Source organism: Poecilia reticulata, linkage group LG21 (assembly GCF_000633615.1).
Source record: "Poecilia reticulata strain Guanapo linkage group LG21, Guppy_female_1.0+MT, whole genome shotgun sequence".
Lineage (NCBI taxonomy): Eukaryota > Metazoa > Chordata > Actinopteri > Cyprinodontiformes > Poeciliidae > Poecilia > Poecilia reticulata.
The window spans coordinates 1,029,263-1,038,894 of NC_024351.1; the positions used below are offsets into that span (position 1 = coordinate 1,029,263).

General features: G+C 43.5%; 1 protein-coding gene and 1 long non-coding RNA gene across 2 annotated transcripts in view; one reads left to right on the forward strand and one right to left on the reverse strand.

Annotated features, from left to right (window-relative positions):
* Positions 1-1,541, forward strand: part of LOC103457110 (activator of HSP90 ATPase activity 1) — a 3,623-nt gene extending 2,082 nt beyond the window's left edge. Inside the window, exons 7-9 of the mRNA XM_008397058.2 lie at positions 382-483; positions 552-603; positions 676-1,541. Of these exons, the coding sequence (XP_008395280.1) occupies positions 382-483; positions 552-603; positions 676-833 (312 nt within the window). The 3' untranslated portion in view covers positions 834-1,541. The remainder of the gene's footprint in view (positions 1-381; positions 484-551; positions 604-675) is intronic.
* A 3,554-nt stretch (positions 1,542-5,095) lies between these two features.
* Positions 5,096-9,044, reverse strand: LOC108165762 (uncharacterized). Its single transcript, XR_001776086.1, has 3 exons — positions 8,777-9,044; positions 7,397-8,667; positions 5,096-5,170 (listed from the first exon to the last, which is right to left on the reverse strand). It is a non-coding gene; the product is annotated as an uncharacterized LOC108165762 (long non-coding RNA).
* Between the last annotated feature and the right edge of the window lie 588 nt (positions 9,045-9,632).

The window sequence follows — 9,632 nt, forward strand, 5'->3', positions numbered from 1 at the left end:
AAGAACAGCGAAAGCTAACGCTAAAGAACAGTGAAAGCTAACGCTAAAGTACAGCGAACGCTAACGCTAAAGAACAGCGAAAGCTAACGCTAAAGTACAGCGAAAGCTAACGCTAAACAACAGCGAAAGCTAACGCTAAAGTACAGCGAAAGCTAACGCTAAAGTACTACGCCAACACTAACACGGCCAGATTCTGAGATCACTAGACGTTTTCAAAGTTAGCCAAAACGCTAAAGCACTCTAAAAATAAATGATCAGCAGAAGAGCGCCCACTACTGGCCGACTTCCTGCATGTCTTCGATCTGTCCCTCAGAATGCCATCGAGTTCTGCAGAACGGGTTCTGACGGCTCCGTCTGACGCGGCTCCTCTGCTCTGTCCAGTTTGTCCAGGTGTTTACGCGCTCAGCAGCGACTGTTGACGCCCGGCGAGGAGGAAAGTTCCTTCTTCTTGACGGCAGCGTCAGCGGAGAGTTCACACAGCTGGTGAGGTCTCGGTCCCGTCGGACATAAAATCGATCCATGTTCCGTAACCAGACGGTTTCTCTCTGAAGGTACCAGACCGGAGGATTGAGATGAGGTGGCGCTTCAGGACTTGGCCCAGCGGTGAGTCTTTATGCCATGAAGTGATGCTGCTGCTGCATGCAGAACGCCTGAGCCCTCTGGTTGCTCCATCAGAGCACAGCGCCACCATCAGGCTGGAGCTGGCAGACCGAGGAGACGAGACGGAGCTGGAGCTGGAGGCCCGAGGAGTTCCTGCTGGAGAGGAGGAGACCACCAGGGAGGGCTGGAGGCGCTTTTACCTCCAGGCCATCAAACAGACCTTTGGGTACTGAGAGGCGGCCTGGAGCCAGAGGAGCCTCAGCGGCTCCTACTGAGACTGGAAACAGTTTCTGTTGTTGCCTCTGGAGGAACACATGAGCTTCATAACGTCTCCTGCTGCTCATTTCTGTCCCAGGTGGGTCCAGAAAGTCGGTACCCTTGATGGGCAACGTCAACTGAAAGAACCTGAAAAACAACTTAATCTGTTCAAAGTGACTTTTTACAGTGTTGGTTCTGAGCTAAAGGAGCTAATCCTGAAGGAACCTGATTTCTATACCAGCGCTAACTACAAAGTGAGCTACGCTAACACTACAGCACTAATCACAAACATTAGTTCTGCTAATGCTAAGGTGCTGTAGCAACATGGTGTTTAGTGGAAGCTAATGCTAAGCTAACGTTAACCAAAAACACTTTGATCTGTATGTTAATCTTATCTGCCCTCTAAAGACGTTTCAGCACCAATTTAATTTTGACATTATGATTTATATTCTATAACGATGTTGCAATACTAAATATTGTGTATCTTGTTTTAAATAAAGTTATTGGGGGGGGAAAGTAGAATAAGAGGAAAAGAAATAGATCTACTGTATAAAGAAACTTCAAAATAAGAGCATGAGAATTGCGACTTGATGGATCTAAACCAGGAATCTATAAAATGATGTTGGTCTTTCAAAATAAATCTTTCTTATACTTTTCAAAATAAAGGTTTTGCAGTGAGCTGATATTACATTACATTGTTTATAAACAAATATAACTTGGGGTAAAGATGTAATATAAAACAGTTCCAGTTCAATATTTATTTTTCATTGTGATTCAGTAAAACTTTACATAGAATTAAGAAAAAACAAAATGTTTAACATGATTTAACATGTTTAAGCAGAAAAACTTTTTGTTTTGTTTCTTTAATCTGCAGTTGGATCTTAAATAAAACAGAAACATGACAACATGTTTTAGGGAAGTTTATAAAAAGCTTTTTACATTTCAAAGTGCAGAACCGGACTCTGTTCCTCTTTTATGTTTAATTTGAAAATGTTGAACTCTGAGCTTTAAACAACATTTTTTCTACATCAAAGCTTGTGGATGTGCTGATGTTTGTGTCTTTAGTTTTCTTCTGTGATTTGTTTGGAAAGATGCTCTGTAAAGTAAAATTGTATTTCTGTAGCATCTTTCACAGACATGAGGATCACAGAGCTTCACAAACTAAAACATGTAGTAAATCCTCCTCCTGCTGGTTCGTACATGGTCAGAGTTTAAAAATGCTGAGAACTGGCAGCATGTCTGCAGGAAGAAACTGGACCCATGAGCCGGGTCCCAACCCAAACCCAGGGAACAGAGGCCTGGTGAACGTGGAGCAGAAGGTGTGAAGAGAGGCGCGGAGCTGTCCACTGACCACTACCTGGTGGTGAGTTGGCTCCGGTGGTGGGGGAGGAAGCCGGTCAGACCTGGCAGGCCCAAACGTGTAGTGAGGGTCTGCTGGGAACGTCTGGCGGAGTCCCCTGTGAGACGGAGCTTYAACTCTCATCTCCGGCAGAACTTCAAACACGTACCGGGGGAGGTGGGGGACATTGAGTCTGAGTGGACCATGTTCCGTACCTCCATTGCCGAGGCGGCCTATCGGAGCTGCGGCCGCAAGGTTGTTGGTGCCTGTCGCGGCGGCAACCCTCGAACCCGTTGGTGGACACCTTCGGTGAGGGATGCTGTCAAGCTGAAGAAGGAGTCCTACCGGGCCTTTTTGGCCTGTGGGACTCCAGAAGCAGCTGATGGGTACCGGCGGGCAAAACGGCATGCGGCTCGGGTTGTCGCTGAGGCAAAAACTCGGGCGTGGGAGGAGTTTGGAGAGGCCATGGAGACAGACTTCCGTACGGCTTCGAGGCGATTCTGGTCCACCATCCGGCGTCTCAGGAGGGGGAAGCAGTGCAGCACCAACACTGTTTATAGTGGGGATGGTGCGCTGCTGACCTCAACTCGGGACGTTGTGGGCCGGTGGGCTGAATACTTCGAAGACCTCCTCAATCCCACCAACATACCTTCTGTTGAGGAAGCTGAGCCTGGGGACTCTTGGTTGGGCTCTACAATCTCTGGGGACGAGGTCGCCGAGGTGGTCAAAAAGCTCCTCGGTGGCAGGGCTCCAGGCGTGGATGAGATCCGCCCGGAGTTCCTTAAGGCTCTGGATGTTGCAGGGTTGCGTTGGCTAACGCGACTCTGCAACATCGCATGGACATCGGGGGCAGTTCCCCTGGATTGGCAAACTGGGGTGGTGGTCCCCCTGTTCAAAAAGGGGGACCGGAGGGTGTGCTCCAATTACAGGGGGGTCACACTCTTAAGCCTCCCTGGTAAGGTCTATTCAGGGGTCCTGGAGAGGAGGGTCCGTCGGATAGTTTGAACTTTGCTCTGGTTGTCATGGTTCCCAGACGGAGCTGCAGAAAGTTGCCTCTTCTCACCAACATGGATGCATTTCATCGCTCGCCGCCTTCAGTCCAGGCTGAATTCAGTCTGAATGAATTAAAGGACCAAAGATTTGCTTTAGAAACGACTAAACATTTAATTTCATTAGCAAGGAAAGTTCTGACACGGAGAACTTAACATTTCAGAACATCTGACCTCTGACCTCTGACCTCTGGTTGTTTTGGTCCCTCCCTTCCTTATTTTGAACTCGTTGTGGTTTCATGATTCGTCTAACTTCTATCTGCTCTTTCTGTTTCACTTCCGTTTTTAAATGTTCTCCAAAGACTTTGAGGGATTTTCCTTCGTAGATTTATGTTTTGGTCATTTCCTTCTGGCTCCTGCAGCTGATTGATAATCCACTAATCAGAGTTTCAGCTCCATGTTCCACCTGGTTCTGGTCCTCCTGGTTTTCTCTGGGATTTTGTTGGTTTCTTTCATTTGTTAGATTAAAACGTTAGGTGTTAATATTGACATCATCTGATAGGTTTACTTTCAGAGATGTAAAATAAAAGGATTTCCATTAGAGCATTAATTCAAATCTGTTTAGTTCATTTAAACGTTTTTTTTTTTTTTATGTTCTTGTGAATAATTTCTGAACCAAACATTAACAGTAAAGAAACAACAGTTTATACAGGAATAAGTGAAAAAATTCAGTTAGAAATAAGAATAAAAGAGAACAAATATAAAATATAAGAGAAAAGGTGGAGCTGACCTTCTGCGGGGGAAAAGTAGAACGACTGAAGAAAAACTTCCCAACGTTTCCGTGTTTCTCTCCTCCCTGAGTCACATGTTCCTGGTTCTTGTTTAGTCAGCAGAAAACGTTTTACTGACAGTTAAACTGGTTAGTTTAGTGACTAACTGACCAGTTATTCAGAGGATCAGCAGGAAAACGAGCTGATAAATGACCAACTGTCAGATCCATCCATCCATTTTCCTGCACCCTTGTCCCTCAGTGGGGTCAGGAGGTGCTGGTGCCTCTCCAGCTAACGTTCTGGGCGAGAGGTGGGGTCACCTGGACAGGTCACCTGGACAGGTCGCCAGTCTGTCGCAGGCCAACACAGAGACACACAACCATGCACACACACACTCACACCTAGGGACAATTTGGAGAGGCCAATTAACCTGACAGTCATGTTTCTGGACTGTGGGAGGAAACCGGAGTACCTGGAGAAAACCCACCATGCACAGGGAGAACATGGAGACTCCATGCAGAAAGACCCGGAATCGAACCCAGAACCTTCTTGCTGCAAGGCAGCAGCTCTACCAACTGTGCCACTGTGCAGCCCCCCAACTGTCAGATCAATGTCTTTAAATAAAGTGTGATTGTCTAAAATACATAAATTAACATTTTGGACCCAAGATCAGGAACTGATTGTTAACGTTGCATCACATGAACACACGTATTACTGCAATACCGCCCCCTGGTGGCTGGCAGGCTGAACAGCACCGCCTCATATTTATAGATTCTGTATTTATGAAACATCAACATGAAAAACTGCATCCAGATAAAAAATAAACTATTTTCCTCTAGCAGGAAGACTTCTGAGTGATAATATAAACGGTTTGCAGACTAAATATTTAGTTTGGAGTTAAACTTTTAGCTTGTTGACTAAAGATTTGATTTGGAGTTAAATATTTAGTTTGCAAGCTAATTTTTTTTTGCTTCAAACTAAATATTTATTAAACTCACTACCATTTTTCAGCCAAATGTTTAGTTTGAAAGTGTAACCTTTATGAATGAATAAATGTGACTTTTTCCTCCATTTTTCCCTCATAAAGCCAAATAATCCCAATGATTGCTGTTAATCTGTGTATGTTTCATGTTTCTCACCTGGACTGCAGGTGTTTGGCTTTCTGACCAAACTCCTCGGCTCTGTGGAGGCAGGTGACGATTCAGGCTGCAGGCCTGAAACAGGAGAAACGTTTCAGCCGGACAGACAGTGAAGCTTGGTAAAATGTGAGCTTCGGCTCCTGGCCGACCCACATGGTGCCGCAGCGTGGCCCGCGGCCCGGTCCAGGCCCGGTCCAGGCCAGGAGGCGTGCTGACGGGTAACATGTTGCATCGCAGCGTGACTCTGTGAACCGATGACGCCGAGCAGATCCAGGAATATCACAGCAGACGGAGGGAGTCACAGAAACACAGCAAACACATTTTCTGCAGTTTCTGGTTTTATTGATTTGTTTGGCCTCCAGAGTTTAACGTCTGTGTGAAGCTAAACCTGATGAAATACGACGGGCTGCAGCTTTTACACCTTAATCTGTTTAATCTGGATTATTTAGTCTTTTACAAGAGAWAAGTCATGTTTTCACAATGTTCATTCATTCAGTTAAACATTTAATTAGTTTACTAACTAAATATTTGCTTTCAAACTAAGTATGACACTAAATATTTAGTTAGCTCTTTAGTTTGGAGCTAAATGTTTAGTTATAAACTCACATTTATGAATGAATGAATGAATGAAAACGAGATGAAAATGAAACTGAGCCTCTCTTCTTCTGATCATAACAGGATAAATAACTAATAATTTTAACTGTTTTAACTTTAAAACACCAGCAGAGGTTTTTATTAAAGAGCCGTTTTCTGTGTTTAGATCCTCAGGGTGACATCATGACTGTTTCCATGGTTTTGGCTCCGTCTCCATCAGCTGTGAGGAACAGTTTGGCCACCTGGACGCCGCCATCACTGCAGAGCGTCACATGACCTACTGTCAGCTGATGCTAACCGCTAACTGAGGCTTCCTGTGATCAACCAGCCGCCATGAAGCAGCTCCTCCCTGAATCCTCCATCCGGGCCTGCAGGGTTCTGGAGTCTCACATGTTTCTGTTTCAACCACAGAGCCTAGAAACCGACACGTTGCTGAAACTTCCTGATCATCTTTGACCTTCAGGACAAATCAGGAAGATTTTCTTCCCACTTCTCTAACATTTCTGGCCGACTGAGTTTGGATCTGTGGTTAGAAAACTGATTATTTAGATCCAAACTCAATATTTAGATCTGAACCAGCTGAATATTTAACTAAATATAACAGAGCTGCTGTCTTTAGGTTACATTTACTTTGCTATATTTAGCATCAGGCTAAATATTTAGCTCCAACTTTAATTAGCAAGCTAACTATCTAGCCCCATGCTAAATGTTTACATCTGAGCTAGCTGAATGTTTAACTAAATATAACAGAGCTGCTGTCTTTAGGTTACATTTACTTTGCTATATTTAGCAATATTGGCTAAATAGTTAGCTATATTAGCTAACTATTTAGCCCCATCCTAAATAGTTAGCTTGCTAATTTAAGTTGGAGCTAAATATTTAGCTTGCTAACTAAATATTTAGTTCCAAGCTAAATATTTAGCTCAATATTAGATTAAACTTGATAAATAGTTAGCAGCTAAACATTTAGCTTAGCTAGTTTAGCTTGGTGAGACGTAGCTAGCTCACAGCTAGATTTGGAGTTGGAAGTTAAACAGTTAGCTAGCAAGCTAAATATTTAGTTATCTGTAACATGAAGGTATCTTGTTAACTAAATATTTAATTTGAAGCTAAATATTTAGTTAGTAACCTAAATTTCTAGTTTCTAACTAAATATTTAGTTTGAATCTGACATTTATTAATAAACGAGTAACTTGGTTAAAATGTGACTTTGACAGATGAAGCCATTGTTTTTCTCTTGTGATTATTTTTAATTTCTCGCCGTTTGTTTCTGACTGTAACTCTACAGACATCATGTTGTGTCAACCTGAGGGAACCTTCTGCTCCTGAACAGCTTTTATTTTGTAATCCAGGCTGAGAGTCCGGTTTGAATCCTGGCAGTGAAAACATGTGAGGAGGCCGATCTGCGGCTCCGCTCAGACCTCAGCAGGATGGGACTTTTCCAGTAAACAACTCATCCCCGTCCACATCTGGGTCCAATTACACACAGTACAAAATATGCTGATTCACAATTTACACCTGCTTTTGTTTTTGTGTGTTTTCCTCCGGTCCAGAGGGAAGAAGCGCAGTCAGCAGGTTCGTGTTGCCAGCTGCTGCCAGGAAGCGTTTGGCTGAAGCTCTGCAGTTTCCAGCCTTAAAGGTGCGCTTCGCCTGCTTTCATTCACTAATGGCTTATTTTTCAGAAATCTCTGCGTCAAAATGACTCACCGGACTTTTTTCTTTTCACGGGCTCCAAGTTTTCCTGAACTCCTTCCAGGAAACGGGACAGTTTCTGGTTCTTCCAGACATTCCCAGATGTAGAACCTCAGACGGCCACTAGGTGTCAGTGTGTAATTGGCGCTGCTGTGGTTCTCTTCTTCTCGATTTATAGTTGTTTTTCTCATATTTAAATGTATTTTGTTGAAAATTAAATGAAAGGTTTTGTATTAATATAAAGTAATTTCTGCGCCTCCCTGCAGGGGGCGCCGTAGCGCCTCTGGTTTTAGCAGTTAAAATCCTTTTATGAGGAAATGAAACATTTTAATCTTCATTTTCTGTCTGTTCTCTGGTCTCATTTTTACAGATATTTATAGAAACACAAACCGCCTCCTGAAGGTCGTGATCGTCCCTCTGACGTCATTCGGACCTCCTCTCTTCAACTGGACTTTATTTGGCTTATTTGACCTTTTTCTTGTCTTTTCTCTGTTTTTTATGCTCAGCCTCTTATTTCCTCAGTGTTCATGTAAAGTATGTTTTCCTTTTCTCAGGTAAAGCGATCCATCTCGTCTTTTCCTGCATGTTTTTCATTCCTCCTCCTTGATCTCTGCTGGATCCTCCATCTTGTCATTTCAGCTTCCTGATGCCTCCTGCTTTATTGTTTCTTTAAACTACGGTGGCCAGCAAAGGCGAAAACGCTTCGCAAACGACGAAACTCCGAAACACACAAAAAGAAACGCAAGAGGAAAATGTTGCGATCAAAAACCACTCCAGACCACTAGGGGCAGCAACGGCAGGAAGCTGGAAAAAGGTGCGTTTTTATTTATTCTTTTATATTCTACGTAGGTTTTTATGTTTTTTCTGTCAAGTAAAAGTTGCTGACGTCTTTGTTGCGTTCTGTAATTCAAGGCTAATGCTAACTAGCTACCCTTGCTAACTAGCCAGCTAGTTTGTCGCGTCTGTCATGAGTACGTGGAAATTTATCGGCAGTTTTCTGGACGACGTTCGTCTTCGCCAACCTGAGGCAGGAGAACATTATATACGTCTTAAATTTAATTCATAATAGTCTCTAAACGTCTTAAATCTGAGTGAATAAAATCTGCTTTAAGAGAGTCGGTGGCGATSAAAGGTCAAAGGTCAAAGGTTGGGTTTCGTTTCTGTGTTTAATATTTAAATTTAATGTGACTTTTCTTCTCCTCTGTCGGAGACGTTTTTCCGTCCCTCAGGTCCGTTTGGACCGAAGAGCCGGTTCCGCCTGGTTTGCTCTTTTTTATCCCTGGTAGCTAAAAATGGAAAGTTGTTTATTCCAAAGAGCAGATGCCTCTACGACACACACACACGTTAGCAGGGTGTGTGTGTGTGTGTGTGTGTGTGTGTGTGTGTTCTGCCAACCTGTCCGTCCTCCCTGTGTGGATCCGGAGGACGAACCGAGCCGACCCAGAGCCGTTGGCGGGATCGAACCGCTTTCAGGCCAGATTTTCCCTCTCCTCTCCTTGGTAACGGTTGCTAAGGAAGACAAACAGAAACACCTGCTGGTTTAATTGAGTCATATTCCAGAACCTGCTGCTGGTGTCATGGCGAACAGACTCACTGCGGCATAAATCAGCTTCATCAGCAGCTCCGGCAGATTCTGCTCCAGGTTTTGGTGAAGTTTACGTGAAAAGGTTCTGAGGTTGAAGAATCCGGTCACCGTGACCCGAAACTGGACCAGAAACTGGACCAGAAACTGGACCAGAAACTGGACTAGAGACTGGATCAGAAACTGGATCAGAAACTGGATCAGAAACTGGATCAGAAACTGGACTAGAGACTGGACCAGAAACTGGATCAGAAACTGGACCAGAAACTGGANCAGAAACTGGACTAGAGACTGGACCAGAAACTGGACCAGAAACTGGACCAGAAACTGGACCAGAAACTGGACCAGAAACTGGACCAGATGTTATCGCCATCAACAACAATGTTGTGTCTTCAGATCATTTCCAACTAATGTAATAATAACATAATAATGTAAGACACGTTCTCAGAGATCAATAAACTTTAACGCTGGAGCTGGAAGACATTTTAAATATTCAAATAAATAAACGAAACAACAAATAAATGAATTACAGCCTGAAAACAAAACTTCAGACGAGACTGAAGATTTTTATCATCCAGTTTTTGGTAGAAAGAGAAAATAATAAATCATACAAATGGAAATGATTGAGTTAATTGTAATTCATCATGTGATTGATTAATTGATTGATTG